This window comes from Xiphias gladius, chromosome 17 (genome assembly GCF_016859285.1).
Source record: "Xiphias gladius isolate SHS-SW01 ecotype Sanya breed wild chromosome 17, ASM1685928v1, whole genome shotgun sequence".
In the NCBI taxonomy this organism is placed as follows: Eukaryota; Metazoa; Chordata; class Actinopteri; order Istiophoriformes; family Xiphiidae; genus Xiphias; species Xiphias gladius.
In genome coordinates, this window is record NC_053416.1 from 23,973,206 (window position 1) to 23,998,852 (window position 25,647).

General features: G+C 39.4%; 1 protein-coding gene across 1 annotated transcript; it reads left to right on the plus strand.

Moving 5' to 3' along the window:
- The first annotated feature begins 1,063 nt into the window (after positions 1-1,063).
- Positions 1,064-24,551, plus strand: pcp4a (Purkinje cell protein 4a). Its single transcript, XM_040151190.1, has 3 exons — positions 1,064-1,141; positions 18,497-18,548; positions 24,357-24,551. Exons 1-3 carry the CDS (start codon positions 1,133-1,135, stop codon positions 24,485-24,487), a joined length of 192 nt encoding a protein of 63 aa, XP_040007124.1. The 5' UTR covers positions 1,064-1,132; the 3' UTR covers positions 24,488-24,551.
- Positions 24,552-25,647: the final 1,096 nt, after the last annotated feature.

The window sequence follows — 25,647 nt, forward strand, 5'->3', positions numbered from 1 at the left end:
TGAGTGGTTAAATGTGCTCTACCTCAGCCGCTTTAAAATGCTGCTTATACTTACATGCATACTTTAAATGCATCAATTTACAACTCAATAAAATTATAAAACTACAAACTTTTGATACTTAAACTACATTTCCACGACAATGCTTATGTACTTTTATTCAAGTAATATTTTGAAGGCAGTACTTTTACCTGTAGCAGAGAATTTTTACACTGTATATTGTTACTTTTACTTAAGTAAACTATCTGTATACTTCTTCCACCACTGTCTATCCTACATGCCGTGATTGGTATTTTCAATAAGCTTGTCAGAGATTTGTTTGGTATGTTCCTTTGTCTTTATGATACAGAATCCACAGGAAATGATTTACTCCAAATTCACTTAGTCTATCATACCTACAGAGAGAATATCTCAAATTTAATTTGTGTAAATGACAGATAGTTGGATCAGGGATGATTTAGGTGATTTTAAGAAAGAGTAAAGAGGGTGAATCCAATCAGTTATTTTGTGTTTCATATTTGTGCTTAATTTAATCTGTTGATTAGTGTCACAAAATCCTAAATACAGTATATCCACTGTCAGTCAACCGTCTAAAACAATACAATATGCAAGAGGTCCAAGTGAAGGTGAATAGTGTGTATAGACACTGTTGTTAGTGAAGGAGATGCCCGCATACAGATCCAGTCAAAAACAGCAACAGACCCACTAACTCGTTTTGTACTGTAGGTATATATGAGAGGACTTCTTCCCGAAAGATGTAGCCAAAGGCTGTGGTGGTGTTCCACAAAGATTCAATGGGTTTGTCATTTAACATATGTGCAGACTGTGCATGGATTATTTCACACTCATTGGTCAATTTGTCCAGATGAACTTCTTCGTTTTTCATTTGCTTGCATTGTCATCACCCCAACAAATCCCACCGACAACAGAAAGCAAGCTAAACAGGAGGTGGATCATTGAAAATAAGAAGGCTGGCACTCAGTGTAGAGCTCGAGACAAGGAAACGGGGCTGGCAGGGCTATAAAAGCAGCCTGTGCGTGAGCGGAGCGTCTCGGAGAGAGTTGTACCTTCAGCCAGCTGGCCGGTGCGCATCACAGACCACTGGGATCCACACGCAGACACTTGCAGCGCAGCCATGAGTGAGGTAGGTGCTTCTTTAGGCTGGAAGACGCCTTTCTGCTTCGAGTTATCCCTCAGCATCACGGCAACTGCTTTCAGCAAGAAGTCCACAGACCAGGAACAGTAGCAGCAACTGAAGCCATTCGGCGACGCACAAGTACGATATCAGTTTAAGTCGCTGTTAAGCGTCGCGCTTTGTCCAACAACACGCACATAACCCTTAATAGCTTAGTTTTTCATGCTTGTATGTGATTGTTGAATGCAATACTGAAAGAATGAATTGTGGTTTAATGTTTAAGTGAGAAGACGGCTTTTGAAATTCTCTTTAGTAGGACACCCACAGTTCTGCATTTCACATAACAACCGCGCATCCGTGATTAAAGCCTTCAGTATAATGATAGAATTTTTCTTTCAATATTTGTTTTTTCTGCACATGGCCATTGGGACACAAAATCAAACCTGTCAGTTACCCACTGTGTCCCAGTCAGTGAAGCCTTCTGACTGGCCAACATACTGTGCATTAATGATTGTGATATTTTTGAAGGAGGGTGAAAATGTGCAGCAGATCTGAATGTCAGATCTTTCAAACTTGAAAGATTGTCAAGTGGCAGTCAGGAGATGAGAGCCAGTCCACGAGGCTATTGAATACATCTTTGCTGGGAAATATGTCTTAACATGGCTTAACTTTGACATTTCAAAGTAAAGCTCAATGCAGCGTGAACACATGCTGGATGAAGCAGAGGCAGTATTGACCTACACTGTTAGTCTATGCATCATTTGATGAGGATGGGCCATTACAGCTTGGCTGTGGAATAGAGAGAGGTGATGAGTCTCTGATAATGTCAGAGTGGAGATGAGAGAGAACGCCGGCAAGAATCTTCTCTGAAAGACGATTCACTGGCAAAGAGCACATCCTTTGGTTGCTGAATTATTCAAGGCTTGCTGCTAACCCAGAGAAATAAAACACAGTGTGCACGGGGGAGCACGGGCTCCAGTAAGACCTCATCAGGAGTTTGTTCACCCTAAGGAACTGGACTGAGTAAAACATATCATAGGGACTTTAATTCTGCTTTTATTCTGTGTTCTGCTATATACGTTGAACTGCCTGTGGTGGATGGTGTCCAGCCCTGTCAGCGGCACACCATCTCCCCATAGCTGCAGCAAATTCTTCAATAAAATGAAATTGCGGTGGTGATTGTTTGAGGGTGAGATATTACCTCTTGATCACTGCTCCCACAACATCTAAACTGCCACGAACACCCACTGCTTCTTCTGTCATTACGAATCTTGTTGTTGCAGACTTGCGATGTCTTTTTGGAAAGTGTCACACGCGATACAGTCATTGCTGACTTCTTTTCTACCCTCTTGTGTTCAGCTTAGACAGTGAAGCTCGAGTCTTATAAACAAAACATTACAAACGGGAAAACTCAGGAAATGCACTTGCATCCCAAGCCAGTTTTGGACTCATGAACCTACTGTATAAATAGCCACGAGTATGTTGCTCTGAATGAATAATTAAATAAAAATCAATGGCAGACTCCGTTTAACCACCACACTCCACTGCTCCTGCTTATCTTTATTCTGTCCAGGCAAAGGTTTGAATGGTACCCTGGTCATTATTAAATATCAAGTATAGAGCTTTATTTCTCTAGGGGCACTTGAACATTGATAATAGCATCGCAGGCAAGTACAGGCAGTATATTATTAATAAACACTCATATAAAAGCCCTAAAGATGTAACTGCAGTGCAACTTTACATTAAAATCCAAATTGCTTGACAGCCACAGAGTGCTGGCATGATTGATAAAATAATAAGTCACGCAAATTAACCAACATCGTAGTTGCTTTGATTGACAGCATTTTAAAAATCAAATCAATCATTCTCAAATTAATGCTTATACTGTGCTATGATTGATGTGAAGAAAGGAGGCCATAGCCGAGGGTCCACTGGTATTGCTGCAGCTGATTCATCTCCGGTAGTATCCATAAACATCAGGCAGTTTGAGGCTCCTGTGGTGACAGTATCTTCAAAGTGCTGCCTGTCACCATAGTAATGAACAATTCAGCATTTCCAGGCTGCACTGCAGAAACAACATTTTGGACACGTGCAGGCTGCATTTCTGTCATTTCACCATTTAGGCTACATATTTTGAATAATCTTAAATGACCTGTTTGTGTATATATTTCTGAAAATCAACCCAATTTCTCATCATTCATTTCCTCCTATCTGAATTAAGATGCTGCTCCTGTAAAACTCTAGCTCAGTGACACCTTCTTGTGTTATGCCCAATCATTCCATACCATGTAATTGGTAGTAATGGATGTAATCCATTAGAGGAGGCCTCAGTTTGAGATATTGTTATCTTTTGACTTTTTTGACTTTTACATGGCAAAAAGCACCTTTTTTTCATCTGATCAGAATGCAACCCACTGTCATTAGTGGCTGCTGTTATGTTGTTTGGCTCACATGAAGATCTGGAGACTTATTCTTCCACTGTTTAAGCCTCTGGTTTTTTAACAAACATTAATTAGATGGCCCTGATTGGAGAGGCTTCAGCCATATCTTGGCAGATTTTCAGCACAATATAATGATTTCTTCAGTACCCCATTACCAGTTATTTTCTCACCAGGAGATGCATGTATATAGCACCCTGGTGGCTCAGGGGGGGCAAAGGTTCTCATCATGTGAAGATGTTGGAATGTGACTGTTGTCTGTCACGCACCATCTCTTTCCTATCTGTCTGTATTTTAGTAAACAAAAAGGAAAAAGACGAGGGGCTAACACATAATGGAAAGTACAATTTGTACGGTAGACTATTTCAAGGAAGCAGATAGATGGAGGAAAATTGTCCTTGTCCTTACAGTCCTGGTTGAAATTACTGGCACCCTGAATTTTTAGTACAGAATTTAGAATATCTTCAGAAATAAATGCTAATTAATCCATTTTGTATAATCAAAATATTTTAATAAAATGTCCAAGGCTACTGAACAAAAACAGCAAAACTTGCTTAATAGTGAAATAATACAAACACAAAATGTACCCCAGACACATTTATTGGCAGCTTTCACTAGTATTTATTTGCAGAACCTGTGGCAATGATGACATCCTATAAACGTTTTTTGTAGCTATCTAGAAGCTTCTTGCACCTGTCTGCTGGTAGTTTCTGCCACTTTTCCCTTCGCTATGTGTTCAAGCTCTTTTAAGTTTGCAGGAGTCCTTTTTGCAATGACAGATTTAAGCTCTCTCCAAAGGTTTTCAATGGGTTTTGGTCAGGACTCACTGCTCACAAGTCTAAAACAGTCCATCTTTTCCTTTTCAACCATTCTTTTGTGCTTCTGAATGTTTGCTTTTGGTTGTCAACCTGCTGAGTACCCAAGACCTTTGCCTCAAACCTAGTTTTCTGACACTGGGTAACACATTTCTCTTTAGAATGTCTTGGTAATCTTCTGATTTCATCATTCCGTTGATACATTCAGTGCCTCCAGTACCAGAGGCAGCAAAGCAGCTCCACAGCATGATAGAACCTCCACCATGTTTTACTGTAGGTAGGATGTTCTTCTCCTTATGGGCTTCATTTCAAGGCCTATGAACAAACTGATGCACTGAATTCCCAAAGAGCTCTACTTTGGTTTCATCTGTCCTTACAATATTATCCCAGAGAGACTCTGGCTTATCCATGAAAGATTTTGCAAACATTAGTTTTGACTTTTGTGCCTTTCTTTCGATAGTTGTGTTGTCCTCGGCCTTCGCCCATGGAGCCCTGCTTGGTTTAGTTGGCGGTGTATGGTATGGGCTTAAACCACCACTCCAGATTAATCAAGATCAGCCTGAAGCTCTTTAGATGTCTTGTGTGGTGTTTTTTCCACAATCCACATCAATCTTCGCAGACTTCTCTCGTTGAGTTTCTTAGCACCATGTCCTGGAAGCATCTTATCAGTTTTAGGACTGTGAAACTTGTTGATAACATTACGAACTGTTGATACAGGGAATTCAAGATTTTAGGCGATCGCTTCATATCCTTTGGAATTGTTGTGTTTTTTGATAATAACATTTCTGATGCTCTCAGACAGCTCTATTTTTTTCCCCATTCCGAAAAAGAAACTTGAAACAATCAGCCCCTTTTTATGTAGTAAAACCATTATTCATTTGTTAATTCAGGTCAAATGAACACTGAAATTTAAGCAGAGGTGAGTCTTATTTGTTTTTTATTTTGTTTGAGGACAGGTTGTAACCAACAGTCTAACCAGATTATCTCAACCAGTCTATCTGGAGGTAAAAACAAAAGGGAGAGAGTTGGACGTCCACAACTACAAAAATCACCTGAAATTATCCCTTCATTTTCAGATATCTAACATTGTAGAATTTCCCATTCCATCAGTATAAATGACAAGACTTTCTGGTGTCAAATTCTGTAACACATGAAAGCTGAAAGCAGCTGGAGCAAATAACACTCTGAACAGAGGTGGATATATGAATATCTTGTGATTCCGTAATTCTGCTGCAGGTTAATTGTTGCACACCGTGCTGAAGTGCACCGATTTGACTGGCCTTCAGGATGTAAAGTCATTTTATGGTGAGGAATTGTGTTTTGTATGTCGGCGGGAGGGAAGTGAAAAGAGTGGCAATTCCTTACTCATCTGTTTGAAAAATGTAATTAGTGAAAGACTGCCATAAGAAGTATTAAAGGGTATGTTTTACAGGCAACCTGTCCTTCAATCAGTGATTCAACATTTAAGTGGTCTCTCGCTGTGTTCACCTTCCCCGTACTTTAATTACAGTGAGAGTGGTAGCTACTTGGTGGAGCCATTTGTTTCATCATCCAAAGTGGACAAGAGCCCATTTTATTAAATCAATGAGATAAGAGTGTTAAAAGATGCTGATCAGTGTAAAAGGGACAGCAAGCTGCGATGGGGAAAAGTGTTTGGGGATGGATTTTTCTTGCTTTCTCTTGCTGATTTAAGACTGATAAAGTGATTGACATTCAAACGAAAGTGGTGATTAGAAAAAAAGCCCCCGCAACTGTTCAAAGATCATTTGAAGCCTGTTGATTTAATGTTTTTTTCTTACTTATTGACCTGAAATATAAACACGAGTTAATCTGCAACTCTCTGTGATTTGTCGTGAGCCGTGTTGTTTGACCCTAATCCCACTCTAAACAATGAATAAAGATTACATTGAAATAATCTGTAATCCATCTAAACTGTCAGCAGGCTCTGTTGGTGCCTTCACTTGCTGTAACCCAGCCTCCAGGGTAATCCCGACCTCTGCCAGGTTTTGCAGAGAGAAGATGACAAACCTCAGTGAGTGAGGAATGGGATGTGAATGGTCAGCACAAGAGAAAACAGAGCAGATTACATTTGAACTGCCAAAGCGGGATCAGTGCTATAGTAGCGTTATCAGCTTTTGCATAGAACCTCACAGATATGTTTACCCTGAGGCTCATAAAATTTCACACATCACTTCTCAGGAATTGCATATAATCTCACAGAAGGAAAACTTAACATTGACATACTGTTTCATTATACACTTGAGACTACCACCTGACTTCAGTCTGCAATATTACAGTCACCTTAAAAGGAATACAAGAAAAATCCGTTATTTTACCTCTCAAGTAATGAAAACATTCACTAGATCAATCCTTGTGTCCTTTGTAGATGAATCACATTCATCTCTAGTTTACACTGAGAAGTAAATCAACAAATCCAAAAACAGGATTTTAAAATCGACTGTATAAAATCTACTTGTAGGAACTGTAAAAAATTTCAGCAAATTTCTCCTCCAGTGTCCCAGGCTTCACCCCGCCACCCCATCTGTCTCTTCATGCTATGGTTGCTTGAAACTGACACAAACAATAAAGTCACAGTCAAGTGAGCCAGCTAATTAGAGCAGAGATCCAACAGAAACAACACAAGCTGCTGATGATCTGAATAAAGAACACCCCCCCATCATCATTATTATTATTATTTTTTTGGCTTGAGATACAATGCATTTTTGTTTTTTGTCACTTAAATAGTTTACCACACCACTCAGTCAGCCACAGCACTGCCCTCAATTTGATAAAAACAGCATCTGTTGAGTGTGAAAATCCACAGGGTGTTTTTTGTACCTGGAGCACAGGATGGAACGTGAGCTAGATCTGGTCCCTAATGAATTCTGCAGAGAGTCAATAGATTACAAAAAATGTTGCTTATTTCCTCATTTAATTAGTCCTCCAGTATGTTTACAATTGCCTTTTGAAAGAGAGAGATATTCTGTACAGTTTAATGTATGCTGCTGGCTGGCCGAAACTCTGCCTAATGCATGCTAATGCTCTTTGGTGAAACCATGCTGCTGTGCCATTAGGTTTACTTGAATAAGTCTAGCTGGAAGGCAAACTGCACCATCTTTATACTGTTATGATGCTGTAACAGGCAAGAAGTTGCCGCTGGGTAGAGCAAATCTGTTGAGATTCAGAGGGACATTTTGCTCAAATTGAAAAACAACAACACTACCAACAACAAAACAACAACAAATCTCACTTAGTGGTATCTATACATGCAGATGGTTTTGGTTTTATATTCTCTTAGATTTCCATCTCCACCGCAATGCAGTGAAAATAAATGGGACTTTGTGACACTCACAGTATAGAACAATTACACTTAAAAAAAATCAACAACAACATCTCTTTTCAGAAACAGTGTGAATAATGAATGGACCTCACTGGCTACAGTTTCTTTGGTATGAAATAGCTTCAGTCCAAATTGCATGAGAGTGTGTTTTATGAATTATCCATCAAGCCGTCCAAATGAAACAATAAAGTACGTATTTTGCAACTCCTCCAGACTCCAGACTGGCTCATGGGGTCATCAGATCAGAAAACTTCTATCAGCAGGATTTGTCTGTGCCTTCCAAAATCATCACAAATTGCTGTTGGAAAAATAAATCTGGTTTTGATGGGACAACGCAACGGTTAAGGTTTGGATAGGTTTCAGCAAGGATCTTGGTTTGGGTTAAAAGGACCACTTTGGTATAATTAGGGGAGCTGTATCGTTGTGGTTACAGTGATATCCAGTGTTTTAAGGTTACGGAACAATCATGGTCATGCTTAAAAAAAAACTGTTGACTGGCAGTAGGAAACAGAAATGAACAGCAGTCTCCTATGGCAAAGCCCCACGTTGAGTCACCTGACCTCCTCTGCTCACAGCAGACAAGAGTCATAATTACTACGCCCACTAGAGGGCTTTGTCGCTGCAGAATAAACAGTCAGTTTAGGGCATGTTTTGGGGCAACTGATGCCATCGTTTTTCTTGGGAGGACAGTCTTGGATAATCTAGAGTAACCGATACACTGGAAGGACACATTTGTGTTAGATTTTGTAATTTTAAAATGCTATGTAAACCACAAACAAAATTCCACTCTCCTTGGATGTGTTGAGGTTGGAGCCGAAAATCTATCAGATCAATACCTCAAAACCTGGACCAATAAAACCAACAATATCTGCATTAGTAGATACAACTAGAGGTCAGTGAGGTAATGTGATCAAACAGAAATGATTTCTACTTTGAGCTTCTGTACTTGGTTCAGTACATTATCATGTCATTAAATAAATACATTTTGAGTTAAACTATATCATCGAGTAGGTAAAAATAATGCCAGTGGAAAGTGTCGTGTCAAACTTACGTCTAAAGGCCTATAAAAACTATGCTGAGGATCACAGAACCAACCATCCTCTTACCTCACCTTACCAATACCCAGATGGAATCATCATCAGTCATTACATAAGCATTACCACAATATCTTAACATTAGCACTTTTCCTCCTAGAGGTAAGCAGCAAGGATGGCGATGATGACATCTGAGATTCACTTTATCAGTCACTACAGCTTCATTACAGTTATGGCCCAGTGGTCCCGCCATTTTACCCTCTTTTCTACTGATGGAAAACTGTCTTCAAGATTAATACTACTAGTGAAATTGAAGCCTGGCGTATAACTGACTCCCTTTAATTAGTGAACACATTAGCATTAGGGAGAATAAGGACATCAGCCAGCTTTTATACTCTATCTTTCCTGTCTAAAACAACAATAGTAATGCATGAGAAGAGGACAGTTTCATTGTTCCACTGCCACATGAACATGTTTTCTATCTTATTTCTCTTCTGGGAACACAGTTTCCAAGTGGAATGACATTCTATAATATTACACCTACCTAGAGTTAAAATATGTTCCTGAAGCGCAGGTAATATAATTAGAATTAGTTGTCATTATTTTCTATTTTCTATAAGTAGTATGTTATTATTATGAGTAGTAAATGAAAGAATTACCGTCTTTGCTGTGGACAGCTATTTAGTTGGAACCTGAAGATGGTCTTGGGTACACACATTATATATTAATCATCAGGCACACTAGGAAGGTGTTTTGCCAGTGAGGTGGTGCAACATATGCTACTGCTCTGTCCCTATGACTAAACTTTAAGCTTTATAAATATATATACATTATAGAACTTCACACACATAAACAATCTTAGAAAATGCTCATATTCATATCAGCAGTGTTATTTAACGGCATTGTTACTAGGGCTGTACCCAGGTAACGATGTTCAGAGTCGACTCAGAGTTGGCACTTGTAACTGAGTTCTGGAGGGTTTGCATCTTCATTATAAGACAAAACTCTGTTTGTTGAGTTTCCAGCCTGCCACACTGTTGCTCCTGCATTGCTCTGTGTACTGTGAGACAGCTAAAAAAAAAAAAAAAAAAAAAAAAGTACATTGAGTTAACTCACAAAGTGCGAGTTGAATCAGGGTCTTCTTAACTCATTTTACAACTCTGGAACGTTATTATGGCAGCAGCCATTTTATCTTTTGACATTACAACATCTTGCCAGATGATGCCCTTGTGTGTTGTGGCCTGAATCGCTCCATTCAAATAAATTAGAAGGCTTAGTTTCTTCATGCAGAGCTAAAGTCAGTCCTAATACATCCTTCTTCTTGTTTGAATAAGGTTTCATTTGAACAAATATTTTACATTACTTATTGAAAAAAGTTCTATTCTAAACTTTGTTGTACCTGTGCTGTAAATATCCCAGCGTCCTCTGCTGCATGTTACATCATCAAAGAAACTCAAGTTTCTGTTCATATCAATAAGCTCTTAACTTGCTTTTAAATGAGCTACAATAGGGCGATTGTATCAGAAAAGGAAAGTCACGTTAATTACGATGCACAGTATAGTCCACCATGATTGCAATCAGCGTGGCATTACACTGCTTGTTCAGTCACTCCTTCCTCAGCGTTGTCACTCTTCCATGCTGTCATCCCCGCTTCCAGTCTGACAGTGGGGAAGCTACTAAGGGTTGTAATGGTGCTGGGATGAGCTGTCTGTGACCTAGTTCTGCTGTCTCCTGGTTAAATTGTTAATAGATCCTGAGTGCAGCACGGAGCCTCTCTGGGGAGCCCGAGCTGCCCTGAGAGCCAAAAATAGCCCCCAACACACTGGGAAGGTAATTTATTTATTTTACAAATTATCTCCATGTCAGCACCAACCCTTCATGCAAGTGTTGTGTTTCACTCACTCATTGAGAAAAACGAATGAGCATCACAGAAGGAAGCAGTGATGGAAACAATAAACCTGTAGAAACTGCAGCAGTACAAATCATTCTGTCTGTGAATGCTAATTTGAGCCTTTGCTGGTAGGAGAAACCAATCTGCTACAGAGTGACAGCTGTATACATAAGTATCACTGTTTCTGCTCTAAATCGGACACAGAAAAGGTAAAAATGTGATAAAATCAACACAACTAGTTAAATTTAATCGCCAACCCAAAATGATTTTTTCTATTTTAATTTATTTCAGTCATGGGCAAGTAGTCACTGTGGGCATGAGGCTGAAATGTTTTATAAAAACATTCCTACGTGACTCTGGATTCTAATCCAGAAGATCAAGGGTAGTGGCTAGTAGTTTTGTACATTGTTAGTCAACCATGGCAGACAGAACCATATGTGGCACATGCACTGCGCAGAAGGACATCAACATTAGCAATGTAATTATCATCATTTCTATCCATTTGTCAAGCTCCCTCTGTCTTCAGCATGCGGGAGTGGGAGCAGGCAAACACTGTGGTGCCTCTCGGAGACTGTGACAGCACGGCATCTCTGCACAAGCTGGACACAAGCCCCGCTCAAGCTCCAGCCAGCAACACTGTGTCAGGTTCAGTTTAGCTCACCATGTTATTAGCTCCTCTCATACTGCTTCCTAACGAAGGGCTGTCCTGTTTGGTGGGACTGAAAGAGCGTCTGTTGCCTTGGACTTGCGTTGATGTTTGTGTGTTTGTGCATCAGTCTGGAGTGTGCAGCAAGTGTTATTACTTTTACTATTACAGTAAAAGCAGATGGTAAACTGTAGACTGGATCTGCTCAGTAAGGGAAAGATTCAAAGCATGATATAGTAGGATTAACACAGTTGTCACAATGGACCATAATGCTGACTATACCGTTTGCTGAGATACAACATCAACACACAAGAATGTTGATATTGATTATGTTTTTAGTGATGCTAGCAGCATAGCTCTGTGGATGGAGGTCTTGGTCTGTCTTTTGGTCGGCTCACGACTGAAATATCTCAGCAACTACTTGATGGAGAGGATGCTTTAAATCCTAATGACTCCGATGATCCCATGACGTTTAGGCTAGGCACCAACCTCAGGTCAAAGTTTTCTCTTATGTTGTCGACTATCTAAACATCCTGGAATGGCAAAATAAATAAATAAATAAATATATATATAAACAGATATTCAAGGGATTAGATGATCCCCTGCCTTTTTGTATTGTGCCACCACAGGTTCAACTGTTGAGTGGATTGACATGAAATTTGGTCCAGACTTTGGTGATACCCTGAGTTTTCATCATGTGATGATCAGTTTGAAATTTAAATTTTTCCAATGCTTTGGTACTTTGACTGAATAACTGCAAGTCTAATGACTTTCCCATCAGCCACAGCTGTACTTTGACTTTAGTATGCTTACACATTAAACTAAGATGGTTAACACTTTAAACATTATACCTGCTTAATGGGAGCATGTAAGCGTGCAGATGTTAACATTTAGCTCAAAGCTTTATGATACCAACGTACAGCCTCACAGAACTGCTAGTGTGGCTGTAGACTCTTAAGATGCCTTCAGACAGTGAGTGGCTGCTGCCTGACAACTTGCAACACTACCGCTACCTCCTGATTCCACCAGCCTGTACACCACAGGCTGCTGCTAACAACATACTGTACTCTCGTCACACTACTAAATAGAGCAGGTTGTTGCTTAAAATAGCGGAAATAATTATTGATGTGACATGATTAATATAGCAAGTTTTTCTAACTGGTATCATAAACATTGTGTATGGTCCCAGACAATCAGACTTTCAAGCTTTTGTTGCTCCATTAGCATCTCTCTTCATTGATTTGCATTTTCTGCAGCTAAAGAGGTTTCTCATTCAGTAAAATCAGCTTCTATAGCGTGTCCCTCGTGGTTTCTGTAGTTGCCATGGTCACAGGGCGAGCTGGGGTGGCGAGTTGAAAAAGTTGAATCATTATAAACCCCAAAGAGCCGTGTGCATTCACGAGAGCGCCGACTGCCCTCCCTCTCCTTGCAGCTGCCAACGACCTTGTCTGAAAGCAGCTTATTTTTTTCTGAAAGTCTTGCTTTATCCAGGATAGGTTAACCAAGCATTTTTTCAGTAATTTATTTTTGATATTTTTTTGGATATTTTGTTTGTATAACGAAACAGTTTTCATCATTTTCTGGTCTATACACATGGTTTTGCTCTGCCTGTTTTTCTGAATTATTTCAAGGTGTGTGACTTGTCAGCAGCCTGTGTAGTGAACAAAAAGACAATATCCCCCTGAACTTAGCATCTTTATAATCGTTACCTGTTTTCAAGGAATCAGGATGTTAATTCAATGATGCGCAGGAATAGCTGGTATGGTAAGGAAAGGAATCGTCACAAAACAAGTTTAGACTTCAGTGACCGAATGAAAGCAAGGGGTTACTGTTTGAGGACATCAGTTCAATACCCATCAATCCTGTGAGTCGCTTTCAGTATACGAAATGTATTTTTCTTAATGGCAGATGAGGGAGGGGCTGGAATTCAGCCTGTGTTGGACTGTTGGTGTGCTCAGGTTTCTCTGGATGTGGCACTCACCCAATAGTCTGGCTAATGCAGTGGATATTCGACATGTTCAGTAAATATACAAATTAAGTGACTACACCGAATCACCGTTGCCACTGAATGAATTACTTCCTCTTTAAAAACCTATTAAATGACAGCGAAAGCCACAGGAACAATCATAATCTGATAACTCGATTTTAAATAGTCGGCTGGTGAGCTATTAACCATATGTGCAGTGTTAGTTTTGTACTGAACTGAGTGTAATCTCTTTAAATGGCAACAGACTGAATCAACCACTGAACTGAAGACAGTCAGAATCAGAAAGTCGTAAGCATGTGGATGTGTGATACAATACTGTCGTACGTACCTGAGGTGCCTCTGAACTACATAGTCAGTGACAACAAATCCTACAACTTACCTGAACTGAACTGAACGAAAGGATTCAAATAAGCCATGACTCCACCAAATACCAGCTATGTATTACTTAATCAGTAGCTCAGGAAACCACGGCTGAATACTGGACTATATGGAGGCTTCCCAGTGGACACAGCTCATTGTAAGACACAGCTGAAGACTGCAGCAACTTCCCCTCTGTTTTGGAGACAGTTTTGTATTGTTATTCGTCACATCTGTGGAGAGGATTTAACAGCAGTCTCTGTACTCAAAAATTAATTTCTGGAAAAAGTGATGGGAAGCTGTTCTCTGTTGTGGTCAGACTGGGTGATTTAGGTTGAAACAATGGTGGTATTTTTACATAAAATGCTGCTTAGTGCAGCTTTAATACATGGGTAGTTCTGGCATGTCAATACATCCAGTGTATTTTAACCCTGTGTGAGCCCAGCAGGTTCCTACTGGCTGTTCCAAAGCCGAGATTAAAAGTATTTAGATCCGAAATCTCTGCTTCCCAATGTAGATTAAAAAAAATCCTCTGTCATCAGTGCAGAGTTCACAGCGACCTGCCTGAGAGGCTTAGCCTTGCCAAATCTCATCTTTCAAATCTCATCTTCAAAACTGTTATTTAAAGACTTGGTTTATGTAATCACAAAGCTTCACCTTACGTTCATGATTCTTCATACTACTTATCTCTAACTGCTATTGATTTTTTCTGCTTCCTAAAATCTTTTGAAATGCCTTTTACAAAGCTTTTCTAAATGTGCTATTTTTAAAAGTGCTATAAACTTTCTTCCTCTTCTTCTTCTTATTTTCTTCAGGCTTTCTATTTATATACCACAAAAGCTCCTGTGGCACCTGCTCCTTTGCCAGAGTTAATCATCATGATAGCAGGCTTCCCAGCTTGTTGTCCCTCGCCAGCTTCTATCTCTCGCGTGATCCTTTTAATGAGACAGAAATGGTTGAAGTCAAGGTCGCAGCCGACAGGTGTGAGGGGTTAATGAAAAGTGGATAGCCACAGACTGAGAGAAGAGTTCATAAGTTATACAGTGGCAGCTGATGCTTGTGTGCATCAGTCTGAATTGTTCTCTCAGTTCTTTGACCTGTTCCTGCTCATGCAAGGATTCCTCCATCATCTTTTGTACTGGATCTTTACAGGCAGCAGACAGGATGTTCTCTAATAATCTGCAACTTGAGGTTGGTGACACATTGAGTTTATTTTGTCGAGTTGACACAACTTTTAGTTTAGGTTTTTCTTGTGTTTTGCTTTCTGGGAATTTGGTTTTCCGATGTATCTAGCCCACCCCTTTAAAGTTACAGTGAAACGACAGTTAGAGCATCTTTAGCTTCTGCAAGGTAATGTACAGTATTTCCATGTCAAACGGAATATGTGGATGGGAGATTTGATCAGATCTCAAGATATGATTGGATTGTTTACAAGTTCAGTGGTTTAGCAAATATAAGAATGATACAGAGCTGAAGAGGACTGCTGGCCTCCACCCACATGTCCCTTACCCACATCAGGTGGGAGACAGGTTAGAAATTATAAAAAAAATTGACTTAAATTATTTTTTTGTACTTTGCCGTAATATAACCCAGCAGCTGATGCACAAGTGAGGTTTTTTACGAAAGGAGGATAGCAGCTAGTTGGCTCAAATTGGCATTTGATAGGATACAGTTATGTATATACCCCCGAGATCACAGGAAAAGAAGAATTGTGATATAAATTACTAATTACTTTACTTATCATTGTGTTCAGTTCCGTTTAAAAATTTGCAGTTTCTGACTATGTAGATTGTTCACTTTGTTCCTTAAACTATACACCTGCATCACCGTTTGCCGCGGCATCAGTAAGCAAACGTGTCACAGTTCAAAGTGTGACGCTGACTCAGCTATCATTTCACCAATATCACATCACACATCACATCTGAGCTGACAATGGATCTTTCAGTCACTGGTGAGGGGAGCTCCACTGGTAAAAGGCTTGTAATACATTCTGTGACAATGGTGACAATGGTACAGTCAGTTCAAAGTGAAGATTTGGTGTTAAAGATTCATTTGTACACGTACTGAACACCTCTAATGAAAACACTCAAAAAAGACCTTTTAGCAATACAGACTTTTATTTTATATTTTAATGTGTCTTTGAGTCAAGCATGTGACTTTAATCCAAAAGATGGCTCTTCGATACAATACACGGGGACACTGTAACAATAGACAAAATGAAAAATGTTATGAGAATAAAATTATGAATAAGAAGACATCCATATACAAATAAACATTGCAGCAAGTACTATATTGAGAATGACTGCCACTTTAGTCTCAAGGATCAAGGACTTAAAGCAAGTATATGTAATTTTCCTGAATAGTGGCCTCAAGTGACATTTATGAGATAGTGGTAAATGCTAAAACACAGTGTAACAGTATAACAATTAGAGGAGAGTAATAAAGTCAGTGAACTAACTCAGCGATGTCAGCAATATCTAGCTAATGTTTGCTAGCATTAGCTAACATTAGCCATCATTAGCTCCCGGTCATACCAGGACAATCATCCATTAATTCATGAGGACACATCATTCAGCTCTCATATCCTACAGTGTTTTTTATTTTAAGTCACACTGGAAAAGGCAAACATCAGCACTGCTACAGCCGCTCAACTGCTGTTGCCTTTTTTAAAGTTCAAAATTCCTATTGAGGTTTTGGGTCCTTTCTTAAAAAGGCTTCCGGCAAGCAGGGAAACGATACCTCCCCAGCTGCTAGAAGGGAGCAAATGATGGGAATCAAGCAGTGCCAAGCTTGAGCAAAGTCTGAGATGGGCCATGACGAATTTTTATGTAAATGCTCTTTTCTTCTCACTGTTTCCTTCCATGTTTATTAGACACAGTAAAAAATGCGCAGATATTATTCAGACGAAACCTCCAGTGGACTTAAGCAGAAAGGGGAATAGTACTGAGGAAGGGAAGAAGAGCAGCAGAGGATTCACTTTTCTTAGTGTTTATATGAGAATGTGGTCACATTATTGTTGATATTCAGTTACAACTTCTTTCTCACCATCATATCTGACCGCTTTTCCGTGAGACTGGGTATGAAACACTGTTAAACAGTCACAAACACATGTTGCAGGGGAGACTGTCCATGACCAACACACTGACCCTCTGCCAGCTGCTGTGCTGTCAGTGACTTCTGACCTCTGACCTCTCTAAAATCTGAAACTCAAAGGTTAAAGCAGATTAAATTTGCGCACACCCAAGTATTTTACAGCCTAAACAAGCACTATTTGCTTCATATCTGCTCTACTGGTGCAATTGAACATATTTTTTATCGTATACCTCAGTGTTAATGTCTCGTGATGAAGATGACAAATACTGAAGTCTCTGATGCATCATTCTTAAATACATTTATTTGGGAACAATTTTCTAGGCTTTACTGCATTAATGCTGGATAAATACAAACCACAAGTTCCATTTCTGGCTTCAGATTTCTTGTCACATTTGGAGACAAAAATAATCTTACTTAAGATACTTTTAGCACAACACAGCCACTTGCCAAAGACACAAATAGCACACACACCTCTCAGTGTGATCAGATTTTTTTACTCCCTCGGGAATTCTACTAATATATTATAGCTGAGATGAGATCTAATATGGAGGAAGTCTAAGTCTTTGAACTTAGATTAGCTTCTCTCTTATCTGTTAGTGGGCCTAAAGCCATGGTCCATCTGCTTAGAATATGAGAGAGGTGTTTGAAGTGAAAGACTAAAGCAGGAGTGACAAAAAGGATGGAAGAGAAGAGCACAGACTGATTGTGAAAAGCATCCTCCAACTGCACCGAAACAATCACTCAAACATGATTGCGCGTCTGCTCTGGCTGCCACTGAATGCTCACTTCTGTCCTGGCGGGTGGAGGCGTGATGTATGGCACCATCGCTGTGTGGTGCCACCTGCTCCTGCCCCGCTGAACGCCAGAGCACAATCAAGCAGATGAGCGTCAGCGCAGTGCTGCTGGGAATCCCAGTGGCATTTACTCACTTTGGCTTCTGCGTGTAAACAGAAATTCAGGGTTTGGCCACACTGCCAGACAAGTATCTCCTCCACTGGATCTCATGATGGCGCAAGGGAGATGTGGAGGAGGAGGTCGAGTTTCTTTAACCAGTTTTATTTTGCTTTGTTCCCGCTTGGTACAAACACATCAAAACTGCTTTGGCATTTGAAATTCATTGAAAGCATGGGATTAATAATTCAGGTTGAGCTAGGCGAGATGGAGAGATGGTCTCTGCTGTGAAATACAATGTGCTCTAAATCAAATCACACCCACATTGCTCGGCTGTATGAATTATGCTCTCATACTGGGAACACATTGATTTTGAAAGAGCAGAATGTTGAGTGAATGGTTAGAAAAACATTATATAAACACTGAAGCTCATTGTGATGCTGATTATTTTTCTCCAAGCAAACGCGTTTAAGGTGTGAGTGATGCAAGTGAGGCAAAACGCACTACTACACCGTAGTGTGTAGCTTTGGGAAGCTGTCTCATTCTTGTATTGTTGCAGAGCAGCACCAGCCTGTCAGGGGAGGACAGTTGGGAGCTGTTAGAGCAGGCGGAGAGAGCGTGCCCCATCGACATGTCTCATCCTGACTCCCCTCTTACAGAGCACAGACTTTCCAGTAATATGTTCACTGTGACATGGTTTAGTGTGTGCATGAATCTGAGACATGCTGTATGTTAAAACGTGTTTTCGTGGAATAAACAAAAAATAAATTCTAATCGGTGGAAAGTTTTTTTTCCTTTCCTGTTCGTATGTGGTGTTCTTTCTTTGTCTTCAAAAAAAATGATGATCATATTTTTCACTGTTGTCTTTGCAGAGACAAGCATCTGGAGCAATGACTGGAAACAGCAAACCATCTTCTGGCCAAGGTATTTTCTAACCGTATACTAGAACCCTGCAGAAATCTGGTGCAGAACATTACTAATGTGCTGTTTTCACAAAGGCTTGTCTGGTACATAGACAGCATTTACGCTATATGTTGAAATAGAACAAAGCTCTAGCTAATTTTACCCCTTTTGTTACAATGGACAAAACGACTTTAAGCCATCATCATGATTGTTTCACATGTATTATAGCTGAAGTAGTTTTACTGGTTTCAGAGCTCATTAATACTGATGTGATACTAATTCAGTAAAAAAGAATGACAACCTCTCAAACCTCACGAGTGAATGCAAAAAAACTGTAGCATGATGAGTTTAAATGCAATATTAGCATTGTACCTACCTATGTCAAATGAAAACTCTAATTCTACAGTTCTTCTGATTACAATTTGATTTGAATAAATTACAGTTTCAGGCAGTGGTGGAAGAAAAATTACTCTAATTTTACTAGTAATACTGGTAATACTACAAAAAAAATACTCCATTATAATTAAAAGTTAAAAGTCCTCGAAATAACTGTTATTTTATTTGTTCAATATCGGTTGTATTATCTTTTTTTGTGATTATTTCTTTAATGAGTTTTTGCATATCCACAGGTCGATGCATTGCAGTTAATTTACTTAAACTGTGAATCTTTATCTACAAAGTAACTAGTAGGTAACTACAGCTGCTAAATAAATGTAGGCGAATAAAGACTACAGCATTTCCCTGTGAGTGGAGTAAAAATAGCATAAAAATAAGATACTCAATACTCGTACAAGTACGTCTAAATTGAATGAAGACTTTTACTTAAGTACAGTACCTGAGTAAATGTACACAGTTACTTCCTACTGTAGATTTATTGTATATATCATTGAGGAAAGCCATGTAAATAAACAGCAAGATCAGTAAGTACATGTAAATGTAACTGGAGGTGACACTGATCCTGTAAGGAGTTTAGGAGCTCAGGGGCAGAATGGAAATGTGACCTGGTAGTTTATTTCCTAATGTGAGGGTGTGTCTCCCTTTTTTTATAAAAGGAGGAAAGGTGTTAGAACACTGGGAATTACAACACTGATTTCTGATTATTGAAAAGTACCTCCTTAGGCTGGAATGTTGACTGTCTGTCTATTATCTCTTATTAGTACAATCATACACCGATAGTAAACCATCAGTGTAAAGAAGATCACACAACCTTTCTGCTTTTATACGAGAAACAACACGTCACAGTGGTTAGGGTTTCCTCCACCATGGCAGCAATTTACAGGAGGACCTACTTTGCAAACTAGGCCACGGTATTGTTGGCATAATAATGTAATTCAAATCCCTTGAGTTATCAACGATAAAATTGGGCTTGCAGTACTTGGCAGGACCCTTTGAAATTCATAAATGGTGTTAAGTATCCAATTGCCATCCTTGCAAAAGACCGAAGGCCTGTTTCTAATGAACCTAGGACCAGTGAATCATTTCGTTTTCATGACCTCAGCTCAGGTGAGATGAATGTGAATCATTTTGACATTTTCCTCTCTGCCTTGCAGAATTAATAGATGATAACTGATATCAAAACTGATATTTTTTCATGAATACACACTAGCCGTCAGAAGATTTAGAACGCCTCCATTTCTCCAGGTCTTACTGACATTCACACATTGAATGTGTCAGTGTTTCTGAAATTAAAGCATAAAACAAATAAATCATAAATAGGAATCCTAAATTGAATCTAAATGTTTGACTCATACAGCCGCTGAACACTCTTGTGACGCTCAATGGAAATGAAACATTGTCTGAAAAGTTCTTCCCAACACTTTTCCAGAAGTTCCCACAAATGTGTTGCACTTGCAGGTTGCTTTGCTTTCACCTTCCGTCCGGTTCATCCCAAACCAGCTCCGTGGGGTTTAGGTCTGGAGACGGTGCTGGTCTTCCATCATGAGAAGCCATCTCACCATTCTGACAGCAGTATGCAGTCCTACTTCCTGCAGTAGTGTTGTACTTATAATGCGTCAGAGTGTGTAGTTACACAGTTTGTTCCAACACTGCTTTTGTACAGACAGAGGGTTTGGAAGTGATCAACACAAGTTGGGGAACCTTTAGGAATTGTTTGCATTAACCTTCATGGCTTCGTTTACTTTCACTGCTGGAGGAAAAGCTGTAAGTAAGTTAACCAATTCCTTAATCTAACGTATCATTTAGGTTTCATTCACTGGATTTGAACTGCTGAAATTTCAATGAAAACTGGGAAAGTGGAGGCGTTCTGAAACTTTTGAGCAGTAGTGTACATTAAGTGGCTACTTTCAACCATACAAGCAGATACTATAAATCCTTTAAACGCTTTTTGCAGTCTGCACATTTACTAAATTAGGTTTCATGGCAGAATATGATACAATACACAGAGGAATCACTCAGTGTAATCTCCTCCACTCCTTATAGTTAACCTTCTCCTCACACAATGGATGCAGCAGGTTAACAGGAGCCCATTCACGGCTAAATGGCTCCATAGCCTCATTCAGCTCATAAAGCAGCTCATATGTACCTAGAGACCATGTGTCAACTCTCTTCTCTCTCTGGGGCTGTCGATAACACTGTTAAGACCCATACTGAAATGGATTTCTGTCCCAACTTCTGGGATGATGAAGGCTCAGTCCGGAGGGAAACACCCCGGCAGTGATCGGGAGTGATTTTAGCCAGTTTAATTGAATTTGAGAGAGGCGTGAATTGCATTCGTTTGACATTTGCCCATTTTCATGCTCTTTTTTAAAATCTCTTTCAATTTTTTCCACTTTGCATAGTTTTGGGTTTTTACCGAACCTTAATTCAATCTAATAAATGTACATTTTATTGCATCACACAGTGACATTGCTAAACAAATTATCAAAATACAAAATATAATAGGCTTTAAGAGACGGGGGAAAATAAAGACAACATATCAAAAGGGACAAATTTTACACACATTTACACACTATTCCTCAATTATTATTGTGTCCAGGTAAATCCACTTGCTATACAGTATGTATTATGTAGAAATGTCAGGAACTCTCCAGTCCAGTGTGCCTCTCCCCTTTTGCATGAGGTCACTTAAGCCTACTCTTCGATCACTGAACAAGAGATTTATCAGAGGCAGCTACTGATACATGTAGTTGTGGTCATTTCCTTGTATGTTGGCACTGAGCCTTTCCTATGTAGTACACAGTACACATACACAGAAAAGAAGTTTGTCTAGCAGCTTAGATCTACTCGAGTCCAAGGTTCCCTCTTTAGATGACAGCGCCAGTAAAAACTGGCCAAGATCTTCACAAATGTACAGGCACACTTTAGATCACAGCCTGTAAATTCTGGTGTAAATATTTTGTACACATGGGGTACCATTGAAATACTTCTTGGGTACCTAACTGGTAGATACAAGGGAAGACGTGCATGAAATAAATTTGCATTGAGGAGGGGCCTAGAAATAAATCAGATTGTAAGTACTTTTTTTTTTTAGTTAAATGGAACAAGCCTAACATTTTGTTCAAGAGCAGCAGAAATAATGTCAACAATGTTAAGAAAGAATGCTCCATACTGTATGTAAAAACTTTCTAATTTAATTTCCTTGGGAAATGCATTTGTAAGTAGATATTTGAAATTAATTTAAAAATAAAAACCACAAAGGTGGTTCCTCGTTATAGGCTAACATGTTGTCTTCTTCCCTTGTAGTTATGTATTTGTATACTGTACGTTTTTTTGTCTGAAGAAAAAACAATGATAATCTCTTGCCTTCATTTGACCTGAACTTAGTTATAGTTGATCAACTCCAAAAGTAATGCATGTAAGTTCCAGCTGTCAATTTGCACTTAAAAGTGAATTAAACATGTTTAATTAAAAATTAATAATTTGTTAATTATAAGAAAAAAGAAAATTGGTGGACTGAATACATTTTCCCAAAAATTGTCATCATAAATATTATGAAAGTCTTTCAATGGAAAGATGTTACATTTAGAGTCAAACGTATGGTTCAGTTTTTACAGTCATTGCTTGACTTCATCATTTTGGGGTTTTGTTGCTCAGTGTTTTCTAGACTGGGCCTTCATCAGTCATTGTTCACATGCTCTTCGATTGCCTTAAATCTCACAGGAACCAGTCTAAACATGACCCTTCAAAAACCTCGTATGGAAATAATCCCATCATGCGTTGTGGTAATTTTGTTTCATTCATGCAGCAGCACAACACATTACTGAGCGTGTGATGTTCCTGGCTCATAAAGTCTTGTTCCCTCTGTGGTGTAAAGGGCATCGACCCTGCAGAGCAGGTGTGATTGTAGAGAAAGAAGCCGTGTGTGTGTAGAAGAGAGAGGAAAGGTTTGTGTGCCTTCTGCAATCAGGAAATATGAATTTGCTTTCACTGTCACATGTGTCATCCAAGGGCTTCAAGGTCAACCAAAGCCTCCATCTAAACGTAAGTAGGTCATTTGGAAAAATCATTGTTTACGTTAGAGCACACACCTTGCACAGCAGGCCAGCACAATCATGTACAGAGCACTATCATGCATGGAACCCGTGTGGCTTGAATCAACAACTGACCTTTTTGGTATTAGTGAGCACCTCCTATTGCATGAAACCTACAGTAAAAATTGAAGCCACATCCCGTAAAACTGAACCTTTTCACTTGTTTAAGTTAGTTAGTTCTTTCTGTGTGTCTGCGCAGTCAGCACTGACTTGACTTTAGTCTTCACTGCTTACTCCCTTTTTTGGCACAACTGCACTGAGAATGTGATTTTGCTGTATATGATAATGTCTTTGTGAAACTGAAGCTTTAAATAAGCAGCATTTGTTTTCACGTCTCTGCTCTTCACACAGGAGGATTAGTGGATAGCATACAGTATGAGTAATAATATAATATAGTAGTAATAATTAAAGTAGTTTGACAATCAAGTCTGCTGCTTGTATGGAGAAGATGGCAGTTTATTTATAAATAAAGTTAAGGAAGAAATGGAAAATGGAAGAGCAGCAGAAAATAAACACTATCAGTAGCCTTTAATACTAAAGTAAGACTAAGAATACAATGCTTGCTCTGTTTACATCAACATCTGAGTTGTAAGTACAACTGTTAGTTTTTTCTGAAAGCGGCAATATATCCAACTTGGCATTGACTAAAAGGGAGGAACCTGAAAAACAAAACATATGGGAACTCAACATCCACCAAAGACCATTGTTTAATGTAATTAGACCCAAACTGAATGGATATGGTGTTATATTGTTAGTGCACAGTATTTTAAACCTCACACGACTAACTCTGTAATCATACAACTGTCTGGATTGCGTGAACGCTCACAAGTCATAAACATGGGAATCTTTCCCATTTCTACCATCCATGTAATAGGCACAGTGGTGCTTTGAGCTAATGCTAACATCAGCACGCTAACATGCTCACAATGAAAATGTCAACATGCTGATGCTAAGCAGGTATAATGTTATCCGTGTTCACCATCTTAGTTTAACATGTTTGTTATTACAATTTATCTTCAAGGGATGTTAAATGTATGTATCAAATTTCATGGCAATCCATTCAGTAGTTGTTGAGATATTTCAGTCTGGCCTAAAGTGGTGGACCAACAGACTGACTGACAGAAAATCCTGGAATGGAAATATCAGACATTCACTCAAAAGAAAGACAGACTTCCAGCTTGAGGGACGTCAGCAATACAGCTTGAAATGTTGTAATCATAAATGACATAAAAAAGAGTTTGAACAAGACGTTCATGAATCTCACTCCTAGAGATTCATAAAGCCACTGAGACATGTCAATCCTGCGCTTTTCTCACCATTCTCCCTCTCCTCTCCCTAGAAGAAAAGAAGAACAACCTCCCGCAGGACTTTGACATCGACATGGATGACCCAGAGACGGAGAAGGCTGCTGTTGCCATCCAATCGCAGTTTAGGAAATTTCAGAAGAAGAAGCAGGATGTGAAGTCGTAGAGTGAGCGCTGTCAGCTGCGTCGTCACCTGATGAGGGCCTGGTCTTGCATGTCAATCAAACTGCACCGTCATGAACTGAAAAGGAAGGGTGGGGGTGGGATTCCTGAAGGTGGAGGTTGGGGGTTTGGGGGTCTGGGGACTAAGCAGTATCTTTGTGAAAGTCTGTGTATGATTTATAACTTACGATGACCATTATATACAAAAAGGATACATTATTAAAATCGGGCTGTATGTATTTAAATCTTTCCTCTAATTTTGCTATTTCTTTTTTTTACTTCAATGACACTTTGCAGTGTATCTGCAGTAGAGCTTACATATTAATAGTGTTTCATATGTAACTTTCAGTGTGATATACCCATGTAAACAGAACAAACTACTACTGTTATTGTCTTTCAGGGCGGAATGTGAAGCCACATGCATTTCTGTGATTGACACTTAAACTTGGATCCTAATTTCATTGGCAGTCTTAAAAGGCATGAGAATCAAAAGATTTTTGGACTCTACTGGGGCTCTGTTAATGGCATTTCCCTCTGGCTGGGTAAAATGATCCCATACAGCTGCCAGTGCTTTCACGCTGTATGACTGATGCTTTTAAAATCAAATCAGCGTCTCTCATTTGAGCCACCCTCCATCATGTCTTTTCACCTGACGACATGAACCTCACTGAGTTGTGTGTCTTCGCGGGGACTCTAGATGTTGTTGCTTGTGGTTCGATTCCAGTTGTGTTTCTGTCCTTGTTCATGTTCCAGTGTGATTTAATCAATATTATTGTTCAATTGGCTCACACATGTATGCTGTACAAGCACACACACTTATGCATGCAAGCTTGCACAGATGCACACACACACACACACACACACACACACACGCACACACACACACATGCACACACACACACACACACACACACACGCACACACACACATATGCTTATACACTCAAACAGAGAAAAAAATAAAGAATTATAAAAGAAGTGCAAGTTGATTTACTTTCTATCATTTCACATTGTTTAGGCTGCAGTGAGTCCTGTTATCTATCCACTGTATACATTTCAATAAGGAGAGATCAAATAAAAGTGAATAACAAAATATATGTTACTGTAAGCAACAGGGAGTTTTGGTGATTACACTCCATCAGTGTGAAACATCTTCATTAAGCGC